At 35.6% G+C, this 17,161-nt stretch overlaps 1 protein-coding gene across 3 annotated transcripts in view; it reads left to right on the forward strand.

Annotated features, from left to right (window-relative positions):
• The window catches only part of Snx27 (sorting nexin 27), an 83,734-nt gene that overhangs the window by 38,260 nt on the left and 28,313 nt on the right, over positions 1-17,161 (forward strand). For all 3 annotated transcript variants that reach the window (XM_076861901.1, XM_076861900.1, XM_076861902.1), the window contains exons 3-6: positions 6,608-6,800; positions 8,606-8,670; positions 11,342-11,446; positions 15,803-15,881. In XM_076861901.1, coding sequence (XP_076718016.1) covers positions 6,608-6,800; positions 8,606-8,670; positions 11,342-11,446; positions 15,803-15,881 — 442 coding nt within the window. The remainder of the gene's footprint in view (positions 1-6,607; positions 6,801-8,605; positions 8,671-11,341; positions 11,447-15,802; positions 15,882-17,161) is intronic.

Consider the following 17,161-nt stretch of genomic DNA (forward strand, 5'->3'; position numbering starts at 1 on the left):
CACTTGTTTTGAAAATAATATACTTTGCCCCATTGAAATACATTGGCATTATCATGGAAAATCATTTGACCCATGTTATGTGTCGTTCTTTTTTTGGACTTTTTTCTGTTCCATTGACTACATATGAACATCTCAACATAATTTTCGGGTTGGCCTCTTAAGAGTCTTATCCTAAATGGGTCATATCCTCCTTGTTCTTTGTATATTGTATAATTTTTTTATTGTATTCTGGATACTGTGAGTGTACATGGTGTAGACTCTGGGTCCTGTAGTATTCCTCTGATAGTTTTGTTTTATCTGTCGAACTAAGCTGTGTCACCTGTGAGCTGTAGTCATTCTTTTAACTTAATTCTGTCAGTTTCTTTCAGCCTTTGCTGCATTTCTTTGAATCTAAAGACATCATTCAAGCAGAGTTCAGTCTGAGATACATGAAGTATTCATTCACAGAATTAAGAGATGCCCTTCTCTGGCTCTCTCCTTTGGAATTCTTTGCTCACTCCGGTGACAGACATAGTTCCCTATCTTCCTATATCTATTCTCTATTTCTTTGAGCCAGAAAGATGTCAGGATTTATATTGGAGGTTTTTATTTTTAGTTTTTGTTTTGGCAGTACTAGTGATTGAACCCAGGGTCCAGCACATATTAGGCACACACTCTACCACTGAGTTACATCTCCAGCCCCCCCTTTTTTTGGCTGGGGGGGTACTGGTGCACTCGACCACTGAGCCACACCCCCAGCCTTATTTTGTATTTTACTTAGAGACAGGGTCTTTCTGAGTTGCTTAGCAGTTTTGCTTTTGCTGAGACTGGCTTTGAACCCAGGATCCTCCTGCCTCAGCACCATTGTCCCCAGCTGTCCCCCACCAGTGACTGGGATTATAGGCATGCATCACCCCCACTTGGCTGTTGTTTTCTTGGTATTTGTTATAGGTTTACTGTATACATCTTTATAAATGTGTACCTTCAAATACCATTTTTACTTCACATGTAATGTAAGACTCTTAAAAGAATGTATTTCTTCTACTCCATCCTTTGTGCAATCATTGTCATACATTTACTTTCACGCCTTTAAAACCCCATGGTATGATGTTTTCTTTGCTTCAAGTAGTTACTCTGTGGGAGTGGGTGGGGAAGTGGTAATGAGCATTGATCCAGGTCCTTGTGTATACAATGCAAATGCTTTACCACTGAGCTGTACCCCAACCCAAATAATTTACCTTTTAAAGAGATTAAAATTGAGAAAAGAGTACTTTATATTTAATCATATATTTACCATTTCTAGTATACTTCATTACTTTGTGTAATCCAGTTTCCATCTGGCATCATTGTCTATTAGAGGCAATGAATCCTTTTAGCATTTGTTGGTCTGAAAAAGTTTTTATTTCACCTTTATGTTTGAAAATGTTTTTTTTTTAATTTTTAATTTTTTTACAGGATTTAGAATTCTGGGTTGATAGGTTTTGTTGTTGTTTGTTTTCTTTTTGTACTTGAAAAATGCCTCTCAGTCTTCTGGTTTGTATAGTTTGTGGTGTGAAACTTGCTCCTTTTAATTTTTGATCTTCTTTATGTAATATTTTGACCCCTTCTCGCCACCTTCATATTTGGTTTTTATAAGTTTGATTTTTAATGTGTCTAGTGGATGTTTCTTGATAAAACAGGATAAACAGGTATTTGTTCTGTTTTGGGAATCTGTAGTTTGATATATTAGTTTGAGGAGGTTTTCAGCCAGTCTGTTTTCAAATATTTCTTCATCTCTGTTCTTCTCTTTTCTTTCTCAGATTTCAGTTACAAATATATTAGACTATTTTATATTGTTCAAGAGCTTTTATTTTTTGTTATAGGTGGACACAATATCTTTATTTTATTTTTATGTGGTGCAGAGGATCGAACCCAGGACCTCATACATGCTAGGCGAGCACACTACCACTGAGCCACACCACAGCCCTGTCCAAGAGCTTTTGGATGTTCTTTTGTTTCTCTTTAGTTCTGTTTAGTTCATTTTTATTGACTGTCTTTAAGTTTGCTAATTCTTTCCTTAGCTGTGTCTAGTCTACTGATGAGATCATTGGAGGAATTCTTCATTTCTCATACATTTATTTCTATATTTCCATTTGATATTTGCTTCTAATTTTTGTATTTGCTAATCTGTTCATATGTTTTTCACCTTTTCCATTAGATTCTTTAACATATTAATTGCTGTCTAAAGTCTAATAGTTGCAATACCTATATATTATCTTTGAGAATGATGTATCTCATGTAGGTTTTCTGTTTTCTTGCTTTTTTTTTTTGTCCTGTAATATATATAGTTGACTGCTAAACATCATGTGTAGAATAGTAGAGAACAAAATAGTATTTGAATCTGAAAAGGGCAGATCTTTTGGGTTTGGGTCTCGTTGGCGCTGTCGTTGTCTTTATTGCACCATGCTTCAAGTTCCTCTTGTAGGCTGCTATCACCTGGTATTTAGAGTTGAGGCTGGGGTTCTAGAGGGTTTTTCTCTGTGTTCCTGAACCTACCCCTCCCTAAGCTTTCAGCTACCCCTGCATTGCCTGCCACAGACAGATTATCTCTCCACATTCTCCTCCCCTGCCACTGGTAGAATGTTCTTGATTTTGATTTTGGCTAGATTCACGGTAGAGGTAGATATTGTCTGGCCTAGCTTTAGTTTAAGGTGGAGTCTGTGTCTCTGTTTCTTAGTTCTTCTGCCCTTTCTCCTTACTGTAGCTAAACTGTCACATCCTTGTATATATGGTTCCCTTGGAAAAGAGTTGCTACTTCCTCCCCGGCTATAATTGACCTCTTCTTATCAGTATGGGAACCAGGACCTAATAATGGTTTCTTGTCTCTCCTTAGAAGTACAGAATATTTTGTATTATTTAGTCTTTCTTGTGAGCATAGGAGAAGCCCATGGAAAAGACTTGCATAAAAGTGGGATGTATCCTTGTGCCTATGGTGGAAGTGCTCGTCTTTCAGCTTTCTAAATCTCAAACAGAAGCAGAAGCAGACTGAGAGCGGCTTAATGTCCTCATCTATCAGCCTTTTTTTTTGGTCAGGGTTGGTTCTGAGGACTGAACTCAAGGCCTCATAAATGCCCTACCACTGAGTTACTACTCCAATCCTACTAACTTTTTTGTTTCTCTCATTTCTGAGTCTGTTTCTACTCTTTTTCCTGATTACAGGCCAAATTTTCTTTCTTCTTTATAAGACTGGTAATTTTTGTTTGCTATCATGCATTGGTCCTAGATTTTTTATATTCCTTTGAAGAGAGTTTGATTTTTTTTTTTTTCCTTTCCCTGGCATGCAATAAGTTACTTACAGATTACTCTGGTCGTTTCAGTGTTCGTTTTTAAGCTTTTAAGATAGTTTAGAGTAGTTTTTCTCTAGAATTAATTTAGCTAGCCCCTAAACCATGGCCTATTTGAGTTCCCCTTATGAATTCCATGTAGACTCAGGGAGGTGTTTTTTTTTTTTTTTTTAAGAGAGAGTGAGAGAGGAGAGAGAGGGAGGGGGGGAGAGAGAGAGAGAGAGAAAATTTTTTAATATATATTTTTTAGTTATCGGCAGGCACAACATCTTTGTATGTGGTGCTGAGGATCGAACCCGGGCCGCATGCATGCCAGGCGAGCGCACTACCGCTTGAGCCACATCCTCAGTCCCACAGGGAGGTGCTTTTATTCTGGTTGGAGGAAAGTTGAATGGTTCCATAATTCTGTTGGAACTCTGAGAGTTGTTCATTTACAGTCCCTTACCTCATAATAGTTCTTTCCTTAGGTTGTTAATTCAGTCAGAATTCAAGGTGACCCAGTGAGGATTTTTTCGAGTTCTTCCTTTCTTTAGCTCTTTCTTGGATGTTCAGTCTTGCTAATTCTAGCTACTTTGGCCTCCTTGAACTCCAGTCTGTCTATTAAACCTAGTGAAGTTGCCAAATTCAGTTTGGGTGATCCTCCCTGAGATATGCTTTAGAAGTTACTTCTAACCAGAAAGCTAAGATTATATATAGTAGGCCTCTGCTTGTTTCCATTTTCTCAGGGACCACAGTTCTTAGATGCCAGTTGCCCAGTGTCTGAAAAATAGTTATTTCCTGTTTTGCGTCTAGTTTTCTATTTGTTTATGGTGAGAGGTTAGTTACAGACCACCTGGAAGTTTCCAGATTGGGATTTTCTTGTAAAAACAGAATATTTAAAATTGGAGATAATTCAATTTGCAATTGATTTTTTTAGGGCTGGGGTTGTGGCTCAGTGGTAGAGCGCTTGCCTGGCACGTGTGAGGCACTAGGTTTGATCCTCAGCACCACATAAAAATAAATAAAATAAAGGTATTGTGTCTGTCTACAACTAAAAAATATTTTTAAAAAAAGAAATTGATTTTTAAATATTCTTGACTTTAAAAGAAATAATGAAACACTACTTTATATTTTATAGGAAAATTAATTCCAAATGGATTAAGGACTTAAATGACAAAATAAAAAATTTAAAGCTCTTAGTAGAAAATATTGGTGTAGCTTTTAGATCTTGGTGATAGAAAAAAAGTTTTTTTTAAGATACAATAGTTATTTATGAAAAAAGATTGATAAATTTAAACTATTAAGTAAGAGATCTTTAAAATTCAAAATTTCTTTTAAATAAACTGAAAGTGCTTGTGACAAGTTGGAGACAATATTCACAATACACATAACTGAAAAAGATTATGTCGGAACATATAGAGTTGGACATGGTGATGTATGCCTAGTCCCCACTATTTGGAGGCTGAAGCAGAAGGATTGCTTGAGCCCAGGAGTTTGGGAGCAGCCAGGGCAACATAGCAAGACTCTGTGTGAAAAACAAAATGAAAAAACAAACAAACAGAAAAACTACAAATACATGGAAAAGCACAAATATCTGGTATGTAGCAGGTAAAACACATGAATTGGTATTTTACAAAAAATAAACTTGTGTGGCCAATAAATGTAGGAAGACATGTTTGGCATCTTTAATAACTAAGGAAATTTAGGACCACAAAGATAACTTTTCACACCCTTTCGTTAGCAAAAATTGAAAGGATCTTTTTATACACTACTGAAAGGGGAATAAATTGGTGCAACCACTCTAGCTTACAGTTTGACATTAATATCCTGAAGTAGAATATGCATATATATTTTAACCCTGTTGTTGCACTTTCAGGTAGTGTACTTAAGAATATCTCTTCCGTGTGTACAACAGGAAGCATGTATACAAATGCATATGGCAGCATTATTCACAATGAATAGCAGAGAGTCAGAAACAACCCAACTCTCATCATTCAGAGAACTGATTAAAAAGAAAGAAATATGATGTATGCATACAACAAAATGCCATGGAAGATGGAAGATGGAAGAAATGACAAAGATATTAACACTGTGGATGTAGACTAATGTTAAGTGCTAAGAGTAAATCCCTAGACGTCTCATTCATTGTGGTACTCTGGGTTGTAAGGGCGATCTGGCTGTCTCGTTGGTTGCCAGGATTGATTTGACTGAGCTGGCTGACAACTGTCCCCTTGTCCCCTTACCACTCCATGTGTGTCCCTCTTGAAGCTACTTTATTATCTTCAATTAGTTGAAGAAGATGACCTTCCCTGAGAGAGAAGGGTTGTTCTTTGGTCAAGACTGCATGGGTTGGTGAAATGAGTTGGACATCATTACCCTGGGTACATGTATGATTGCACAAATGGTGAACTCTACATCATGTACAACCAGAGAACTGAAAAGCTGTGCTCCATTTGTGTATGATAAATCAAAATGCCTTATGCTGTCTTGTATAACTAATTAGAACAAAGAAAAAAAAAATCAGCATCAGTAACTGCTCCCCTGCTAGAATCTCCAAACTCTCAACATGATACTCTGTTTATATAGAATTAAAATACCTGTAAAAGCTAAAATAAAAGATAAAAATTTAAGAATTATATATAAATGCAAAAACAAAGCAACAACCATAAGAAGAAAAGCAGTCAGGCCCAGTGGCATATGCCTGTTGTTCCAGTTACTCAGGTGGCTGAAGCAGGAAGATCACCTGAGCCCAGAGCCTGGGAATATAGTGAGATCCTGTCTCAAAGAAAAAATAAATAGAAATGGGGCAGAACAAGAGGTGGGGGAAGAAAAAAGGAAGGGATTGATGAACATGGTTGATATGATAGCTTCTATCCACGCTTAAAAATACTATCCACGCTTAAAAATTGATAATTGCCTTTGAAAATGTTTAAGAGTATAATGGAGGTAATTTTATCTTCAAAAATAAGATCATATCCTCCTTGAAGATAGTAGCTCTCTTTTGTACATACAGCTTTTGGCATGTTTATTAAAAATAAGTCTTGTTTTAATTGGCTGGGATTGTGGCTCCGCAGTAGAGCACTTGCCTAGCAAGCATGAGGTGCTGGGTTCAATCCTAATACCACATAAAATAAAAGGTTATTGTGTCCACCTACAGCTAAAAAACAAATATTTTTAAAAAAATGTCTTGTTTTAAAATGGTCTCTAACATAGTCTCTGTTAAGTGCATAGAAATACCACCTAAACAATATCCATCGAGCCTGATGTTAGATGATTCTGTGATTTAATTTATAGTAAGTAGGCTTTTCTTTGTTCTCCCTCACCAGGTGTACAATGTTTACATGGCAGGGAGGCAGCTGTGTTCTAAGCGGTACCGGGAGTTTGCCATCCTACACCAGAACCTGAAGAGAGAGTTTGCCAATTTTACATTCCCTCGACTTCCAGGAAAGTGGCCATTCTCATTATCAGAACAGCAGTTAGATGCTCGACGTCGGGGGTTGGAAGAATATCTAGAAAAAGGTAAGCTAGCCTATTAAACTCTACCATCCTGAATAGACATAAGTTCTAGTATAGATAGTGCAACTACTGTACTGCATGGCTGTTTCTTGAAACTCAGTAGTCAAAGTGAGTCAAGTTTCTGACTATGAGAGTTGAATGATCTGAGCTTTGAAAACTGAAATGTCCAGCACAGTGATTAGTAGCTTGTTTTAATGGCTCATTGAGCCCTTAACAACAGAAAAACAAATAATTTGTTTTTGAAGCATTGATGGTCCTTAATGGACCTTATTTATAGGATCATACTATTTGCCAGCAAACACATAGAAATGGATGTATCAATATACTAAATTAATTTGGGGACTAAGTGAGCAGTATTAAGATGTTTTCATTTAAATGATTCTTGTTTCACTAGCATATCCTACATGAAAATGCCTTATTCCTTTTATAAGTATTCATGGGTAGATTTGCTGAAGTAATCCAAAAGTCCCCTTCTAAGCAAGCAGAACTATTGCAAGTTTTTATCTCAGAACTTCCAAGTGATACATTGGGAGTCTATGGATATGAATGTCAAAATATTTATTTCTAAAAAAATAAATAAATAAATATTTATTTCTCTAGAAAGGCAGAGAAATGACACAGGTCTCCTCAATGAGGTAGTTCACCTTGTGGCTCCAAAACAGAAGAGGCCTGGCCTTGCTACATTATAGAGTTACCTTACTTTCTAGCTGTGCAGTAGGTCTTGCTTTAAAATATTAGTTGAACAGAATAATGGCCATATGTGATGTTTAGTAATTCTGTGTCCTTATGTCCTTGTGTAAGAACTAATTGACCTACTTGAATTTTTTTAAAACTTTGGTAGGGATCCTTATCCTTGAAGAAAAATCATTTCCCCCACAGAAGGTAATGGAACTCCTCATCTGTTTTTAGCTTTTCCTAACATGAACTGGCCTCTCCAACACAGCCCTAGGGAAATGAGAAAGGGTGCATTTTTTTTTTTTTTAAATGAAGTAAAATCATCAGTGTAATTTACCATCCTCTTGAGAGTGTCAGGAAATTAACTTTCTTAGATTTAGATGATTAGCTATCTACATGCCTGCTTTCTCTCCTCCTTTCCTCCCTTGCTCTCCCATCCTTTTTTCTTCCCTCCCTCCCTTGCTCTTCCTCCCTTTGTTTTTTTTTTTTTTTTAATTATTGTTTTGAAGCTAACGTCAGTGAGGTGAAATGATGTGCTCAGCTTAATACTCAGTTAAAAGTTTATTGTTCTCTGACCTGTTCCTAGGCCAAATAGGTATTTTTTCTCTAGTGTTTCAGTTTTTTATTTGGATTATTCTTAATTGACCCTTCTTTTCCACTGTCTCTTTTCCCTCATGTTCTGTTGTTTTGGACATTAATAGTTCATACAAAACTGCACAGTAGATTTTCTGTACTTTAATTTTTTCTTTTTTGATATGTTTAATATTTTTAGCAACACTTTTTATTTTCTATTATTCTTCTGTTCTAGATCATAATTAGATGAATATATGTTATGTCTTAAAAATCTCATACATCAGGGGGCTGGGGTTGTGGCTCAGTGGCAGAGCACTTGCCTCGCACATGTGAGATACTGAGTTCGATCCTCAGCACCACATAAAAATGAATAAACAAAATAAAGATATTGCATCCATCTGTAACTAAAAAAATATTTTTAAAAAAATCTCATACACCAGGGTACATGCTGCCTTCTCATTGCTTGTCACTAATGATTTGATTTTAAATCTTCCTATGTTCTTGATCTTATGTTCTTGATTTTGGGGCCTTTTGCTAGATTCTGTCTTTGTTTTCTCCAGTGTGTTCAATACGAGTCATTGGTGAGAGTGACATCATGCAGGAGTTCCTGTCAGAGTCAGATGAGGTAGGTGAATACTCCCTTTAATAATTGTTCTCCTCTTAGCTCCTTAGGGGGAAAAATAAGTCAAAGATATCAAATATGGGTTGGATTTCAATAAACTCTCCAAATGACTATTTCTTTTACCTCTTTTCCATACATATCCTGCTTATCTACCCTTTAAGACCTGGTGTCAGGTCTACCTTCTCGTTGAAGCCTTCTTAATGAGTCAGGTCATCAATTTTTCATTTCATGAAGAATTTCTGCAGTCAGTACCACTCAGTTATTATCTTCTTGCTATCTCATTCTCTAATTTTTATACATATAATCAGTTTGTCACTTTATATTTTTAGCTTACAAGAGTGTGAGCTACCTGTAGGTAAGAGCTAAATCTTGATCATCTTTATATTACAGTGCCTTACCACAGCATTAAGCATGTTGTAGGTGCCTAATAAATATTAATTGAGTAGAAGAATGAATATGTAATACTAATATATCATTCACTAGTTATTTCATATGTATATGCCTTGTTTATTTCCAATTAGATCTTGAGTTTCTTCTAGATAAGGGCTTATAATTAAGTACAGTGGTCCCCCTTATCCATGGTTTTGCTTTCTACAGTTTCAGTTACATGTGGTCACCCATGTTCTGAAAATATTAAATATAATATTCCAGAAATAAACATGTCATATGTTTTAAATTGTGTGCTATTCCCAGTAGCATGATGAAGCCTGTGCCACTGGGATCTAAATCATCCTTTGTCTAGCATATGCACTCTGTATATGCCACCTGCCTATGAGCCACTTAGGAGCTGGGTAAATTATCAGATTGAGTGCCCGGATATCATAGTGCCTATATGCACGTAATCCTTATTTTATAGGAGTGGTGATGCTAGCAATTCAGATATATCTAAAAGGAGTCATAGAGTGCTTTCTTTAAGTTTGAAAGGTAAAAGTTCTTCACAATAAAGAAACATTTTTAAAAAATCATATCCTAAGGTTGCTAAGGTCTAGGGTAAGAATGAATCATCTATCAAAGATATCAATTATGAAGAAGGAAAAGGAAATTTATGCTAACCTGGGCTTGATGGTACATGCTTTTAATCCCAGCAACTTGGGAGGTGGAGGCAGGAGGATCACAAGTTTCAGCCCAGCCTCAACAACTTAGGGAGACCCTGTATCAAAATAAAAAAATAAAAAGGGCTGGGGATGTGGCTCAGTGGTTATACACTCCTGGATTCAATCCCTGGTAGCAGAAAAAAGGAAGAAGAAGGAAAATTCATGCTAGTTTTGAGGTGGCAATTCAAACTGCAAAAGGTATGACCACAATGCATGATAAGTGAATAATGAAGAAGGAAAAGGCATTATAGGATTTAGTATTATCCTTCTGTCATCCACTGGGAGTAACGGAGACTACTGTAATTCTTGGGATGTTTTAGGCAATGAATAGTAATTTTTTAAAAAGTGGTGAATGAAGATGGACTGATTGCTAAATAGTTATTTATCTCTAATAAAAATTACAAGGTCAGGGCTGGGATTGTGGCTCAGTGGTAGAGTGCTTACCCTAGTATGCATGAAGCACTGGGTTTGATTCTCAGCACAAAATATAAATAAGTAAATACAATAAAGGTCCATCAAAATCTAATAAAACTACTTTTTTAAAAATTACAAGGTCAAACATTTGTTAAAAGAAACAGATTAGTCATTAAAATCAGTATGAGGTGATTTTATTTTATTTTATTATTATTATTTTTTAAATTTTTGGTGCTAGGGATCAAACCCAAGGTTTCACACATACTAGGCAAGCACTCTGCCACTGAGCTACACACACACACCCCGTAAGTATTTGTTTTGAATTAAAGAGAATAAGAATTGTTTACTCTTTGCTAGAAGAAAATTGGGCATTAAACTAGTTCAGAACCAAGTCCCATTTTTCCTTTTAAAAATGTCCTGATTAGGGGCTGGTGTGTGGCTCAGCGGTAGAGCGTTCACCTTGCACGTGAGAGGCCCTGGGTTCAATCCTCAGCACCACATAAACATAAATAAATAAAATATTGTGTTCAACTACAATTAAAAAATTTAAACATGGGGCTGAAGCTGTAGCTCAGTGGTAAAGCGCTCACCTCACATGTGTGAGGCACTGAATTCGATCCGCAGCACCACATAAAAATAAATAAATATACTGTGTTCATCTACAATGAAAAAATATACATAAAAATATTTTTAAAAAATTTTTAAAAATTGTCCCGATTATTTCAGAGTTCAGAAAGGAACTTAGGATAGAAACCCTTTGAGCCAGACTATATTCTTAACTCTTAAGACCAGAGAATATTTGCTGGAATTACTGCTTTCAGTTGTTTTCTTTCTCATTTGTGAATTCTGAATGGGTGACAGAAGTGAACCAAAAATCTCATCTGTGTTTGACCTAGACTGCTTCACACGGTTGTCTGTTTTGAAATGTGAACACATTGGCTTCAATATGCTTCTTTTTTCCCTTTTCATCTTAAAGGTTAACTTCTGCTGCAGTCTGAAGTCAGTTTTACGACTTGTAAATATATTGACTTTTAAGATGTCATTTTCCCCTTTTTATTGGAACTCACTTCCTCTCCATCACATGTCTATTGTTTAGCTAACATGTTACAGGGAGAGTGAGGATTTATACTGGGTCATAAATTCTTTCTCTGTGTCTTTTTCTCCAGAACTACAATGGTGTGTCTGATGTAGAGCTGAGAGTAGCATTACCAGATGGAACAACAGTTACTGTCAGAGTTAAAAAGAACAGTACTACAGACCAAGTATATCAGGTAAGTCATACTTGAACACATTGATCTGACATTGGATAGTGTGAAACTAAGAAACATAAATTAAATGAATTAATACATATGAAGTGAATAGAGTGTCAGGTACATAATCAATTTATTAAATTATTGTTATTAATGTAAAAGAATTTTGCCCTTCTTGAAAAAAATAGTACGTAAATATCCCAAGGTATAGGAGCTAATGCCCCTCCTTTTTTTGATTTTACTATTCTTTTTACTTATATTAAAATAGAATTGTAAAAATTCTCCATATACTATATTATTTATTTGTTTATTTATTTAGGTGCTGGGGATTGGATCTGTGAGTGCTTTACCACTGAGTTACATCCCTATCTTTTTAGGATTTTTTTTTTTTTTTTTTTAATTTGGAGACAAGGTCTTGCTAAGTTACTGAGGCTGGCCTTGAACTTGTGATCTTCCTACCTCAGCTTCCCCTGTCTGTGGTATTATAGGCATGTGCCACTGGACTTGGCATCCATATACTCTTTTTAAAAATCCTCCTTCCTTCCTTTTTTGCAGTCCTTTGGTTTGACCCCAAAGCTTGTGTATACTAGGCAAGTGCTGTACCACTGAGCTACATTCCCAGTCCTCACCACTTAACGTTTAATAATTATCAAGATTTTGCCACATTTTTACTATATATCCTTTTTTCCTTTACATTTAAGGGTTCCTAGCAAAATCCATATTATTAGACCTATGTGTACTTCAATATACATCTAAAAAATATGAATATTCTTCTTACATAAGCACAACATTATAAGACCTAAAAAATTAGCACCATTTTCTTTCCAAAGTCAGATTTTTCTATTTATCTGAAGTGAATATTTACAGTTCGTTTGTTAAAAATCTGGATCTAAACAAGGTTCTTATATCACATTTGATATACATGTTTGTTTGGTTTTCTAATATAGAGCAGTCCCCTTGGCCTCCCCAACCTTTTTCACACCATTATTTTATTGCAGAAATTGGGTCAGTGTCCTGTGGAATGTTCCACATTCTGAATTTATCTGTTTGTTTCTTAGTAGTGTCATTTAATATGTCCTTCTTTCTGCCTATATTTTCTATAAATGAGTTTTGTTCTAGTGGCTTGATTAGTTTCAGGTTCTGTATTTTTGGTAGAAATACCATAATTAGTGTAATATATTATCATTACTTCACAATAGGCAGTACACAATATGTGGTTATCCCACTTTTAGTAGTAACAAGAATAATCAGTAGGTTTAGTGGTAATCTGATTTTTCCATTGTAAAATTGCCCGTTGTTCTTTTATCAAATGAGTGAGTCCAGAATTTTTGCCTTAACCAATGATTTCATAAAGGTTGCATAGTTCTGGTTTTCTAATTATCTCATTTCTTTATATAGCCAAAGTTCTTTTTTTGTTTGTTTGGTTTTTGGTTTTTGGTACCAGGGATTGAACTCAGGGGCATTCCACTACTGAGCCATATTCCTAGCCCTATTTTGTATTTTATTTAGAGGCAGGTCTCACTAAGTTGCTTAGTAACCTCGATTTTGCTAAGGCTGGCTTTGAACTCACGATCCTCCTGTCTCAGCCTCTGGAGCCCCTGGGATTGCAGGTGTGCACCACCGCTCTAGGTCACTAAAGTTCTTTTGTACATATCTTTTTATTAGCAACTAAGATTGTTTAGTTATCCTAAATGCAGTTTGTGGGAAAGGATAAATATTTAATTCTTTTCTTTTATTGACAATTTTGAATGTAAAGAATTGGGACCCTACTTGATTCCAATGATGTCCAATGAGATGATTGCTACATTTTATTTTATTATTTTATTATTATGATTATTTTTTTGTTCTAATTAGTTATACATGACAGTAGAATGCACTTTGATGGATACATCAATGTACATAGGGTAGTAATGTCTCTTTATTTCTACTATGCTTCCTACTCCTATACCCCCTCCCCTCTCTTTATTCCCCTCTACTTAATCTAAAGTAACTCTATTCTTCCCTAGCTTCCTCTTTATTGTGAATTAGCATCCGCATTGCATTTAATTTTTTAAAATATTTTTAGTTGTAGATGGACACAACACAATACCTTTATGTTATTTTTATGTGGTGCTGAGTATCAAACCCAGTGCCTCATGTGTGCCAGGCCAGCACTCTATCACTGAGCCACAGCCTAGCCCCACATTTTATTTTTTAATGTCATGTAGGTTTTTAAATTAGCTGTGACTTAATCATGTATTATTTCTTTGATGCTCCTCTGGGTTGTTTTTGTTGTTGTTGTTGTTGTTGTTTGTTTTGGTACCAGGGATTGAATTCAGGGGTGCTTAACCACTGAGTCACATCCCCAGTCCTTTTTTGTATTTTATTTAGAGACAGGGTCTCACTAAATTGCTGAGATCCTTGCTAGTGAATATAGCTTTGAACTTTGGATACTCCTGCCTCAGTCTCCCAAGCTGCTGGGATTACAGGCTCAGGCACCGTGCCTGGCAAACGAGTCCATTTTTGGCCAATGGATGTTCCTTCATACCTGCAACTGTTTATTCTTGATGCAATCCATTAATTTATGATGTCATTCTTCCTTTTTTGGTATAACAAGATATTCTGTGCTCATCTTCGTACATTTCTTATCCTAGATCTATAATAAGTCATTTCTCTAAGGAATCTTGGTTCTTTTTAGTGAGAAATGGTATTTAAAGATCATGTGCTGGGTATAATCCTTGCTTGTAGGCCTTTTGTATGCCTTTAGACCTAACTATCAGGATTTTCAGTGAGACAAGCAGGTTTCTGGGTCTCTGTGCTTATTTCTCCTTTATAGCAAACAAAAATATATTTTTCTCATACATTTATTCATCTATTGTATATCATGACAAAGGACAAATATAGAATATATAAAAATAAAAATAGGCAATTTTGAAAATTATACAATGATGGAGTAATTGCCAAGAAAATGCTTCTTTGTTTTGTTTCTTTGCTTTTCTCAATTTTTTAAGCCTAGGTTTTATATATATATATATATATATATATATATATATATATATATATATATATACACACACTTTTTTTTCTTAATTTGATATATTAGTTATGCATGACAGTAGAATGCATTATGATACATCATACATAAATGGAGTATAACTACTCATTTGTCTGATTGTACATGATGTAGAGTTATACAGGTCATGTAATCATGTATGCACATAGGCTATAATAATGTCTGATTCATTCTATTATCATTTCTACCCCCATGCCCCCTCCTCTCCCTTCACTCCCCTCTGTTTAGCCCAAATTACCTCTGTCCCCCCCACACCAACCTCCATTGTGGGTTAGTGTCCACATATCAGAAAATATTTAGGCCTAGGTGGTTTTTTTTTGTTTTTTGTTTTTTTTAAATACTTTTTCTCCTGTGCTAGTACTGATACTTTTAGCTAGAAGATATTTTCTAAACCTTGAGTGCATTTCGGTTTCTATTCAGTTCAGTACAAAATGGTATTTTAATTCCCAGTTCCCATAATACATCAGTGATGAACTTAGGCTTGATATTCGAACAGATAGGAGAAGAAGGGATATAATTATGTTTGCTTTACTGGGGTACTAATAGTCAGCAGTTTTATCTTGTTAAGTTAATACCTTATTTATATTAGGATTGATCTTAAAAAGGGATTTTGTTACTATTTACTTTTTGCTTTGTTGTTTGTATGTAATTTCAATTTTCATTTATTGCACATGGAATCTTTCGATTTATTTTTTGTCATGTTAAGACCTTAGTTCCTGGAGAGAAGGACTGATCCTTGTTTAATATGCCTCTTGTCACAACATTTTTAATTTTTATGTACTTACCAAGTACATTTCTTATAAGATATTTAAGAAGATCTTTGTGTAATATTTCATAGGAAAACTGATATATAAAAAAAACCTGTTACTACCTTGTATTGGAAAGGAGAAACTCAGATCACAACTGGGTTAAATAAAGGAATTTTTTTCCCTTTTCTTGATATATCTGTATACATGTGTGCATGTACACTTACAGAGGATAGCTCTGCCTGGACATGGTGGTACAGGCATACACTGTACTCCCAGCAACTTAGAAGGCTGAGGCAGGAGGATCACAAGTTCAAGACCAGCCTCAGCAACTTAGTGAGATTCTCAGCAACTTAATAGGATGCTATTTCTAAGTAAATAAATGAATAAATAAATAAATGGCGGGGGGAGGCTAGGGATATAGCTTAGTGTAAAATAAGTACAAAATAAAAAGATAACTCTGAACCAGATAGTTTTTATGAAACCAAAATGGGCTGCCCTCTCCCCACTCCCCTCTTCACATGCGTTCATTGTCTGATTTATTTTTCCTGAAACCATTCTCTCCTGCTTAAACTTCAGGCTATTGCAGCAAAGGTTGGCATGGACAGTACGACAGTGAATTACTTTGCCTTATTTGAAGTGATCAATCATTCCTTTGGTAAGTGCTAGTGGCTAATATTGTTTTATTTGAGTATTTTAGTCTAATACCATTGGATAGAAAATAGCTTGAAGACAAGCGAGATCCCACTCATCAGAACTATCTACAATAACCAGACCAGGCCAATCTTGTTAGTTCTGGTCACAAAGATGCATGATTGCTGTTGATTCTTCTGCCTCTGTTGTCAATACGAAAAGGTTTTTATACTTTCATGAGGTTCTTCTAAATCAGAGGTTCAAAATTCATATATTCTAAGGAAACAGCCTTAAAAAGGGGAAGTTCTCTTTAAACACATGTGGTTTTAATATACTTTATGCTTTTTGTAAAGATTTTTAAGAATAGTTTTTTGTTTTCAGAAGTTAGAGATTCATTGATTAAAAGCCTTTGTTTTAATGCTTATGTTTAAGTTTCTGTGTGAATAAATTTCCTCTTCCTAGAAAGTTATATTGCATAATGGCAGGAATTTTTTATTTTATAAAAGTTGGGATGGTGGTCACATGGATTGCATCGAGACTACACAGAAGAGGGTGTCTGAGGACTTGCTCTGAAAGACATGGATTTTTTACACTTCAAGGATCTTTTCCACATCCTACTCAGGGTTAAGACTAGAAATATCAGGCCTTCCTCATCCCAGGAGAAGGGGTGGTAAATTTGGGGAGCCTTTTCATCCCTGGTCAAGATAGAGCAACTTTGGTTCCTCCAAAGCAGTTGTGTCCCTATTATTACTTGTCTTCCCAACTCTCAACAGCCTAACCAGGAAGTTGTAAATTGTGTTACAAAAGAATACTAGGATATCTAGGATGCTAGAGTACCAAAATACTTGGATTCTAATCTTATCCCTTTGTTAGCTTGAGGTTTCACTTTGTATAAAATGAGAAATATTAAATCTGTCTTTCACAATGTTTTAAAGCCAAATAGACCTCAAGAATATGTCTGTTTGGCTTTAAAACATCTATTTATTTATTTGCTTGCTTGTTTATTTATATGTGGTACTGAAGATTGAACCCAGGGCCTCACACATGCCAGGCAACTGCTCTACCACTGAGCAACAACCCCAGCCCCAAATGGTAGTGTTTTATCCTACTGTGCACTGTTAGGGAGAAGTAATATTATTCAGAACACACTTTTATTTGTGATGGAAGCCTTAGGGTTTCAGGGATGGGGCGGGATGGGAAGAGCTTTTCAGGTCTTAATAAAAAGTTCATTGAGAATGGCCACAGGAGAGTTTGTGAGTGCCCATAGTTGGGTAAGAGGAGAGGCTTGCTCTGAAGATGTTCAGA

The sequence above is a fragment of the Callospermophilus lateralis genome, chromosome 7 (genome assembly GCF_048772815.1).
Source record: "Callospermophilus lateralis isolate mCalLat2 chromosome 7, mCalLat2.hap1, whole genome shotgun sequence".
In the NCBI taxonomy this organism is placed as follows: domain Eukaryota; kingdom Metazoa; phylum Chordata; class Mammalia; order Rodentia; family Sciuridae; genus Callospermophilus; species Callospermophilus lateralis.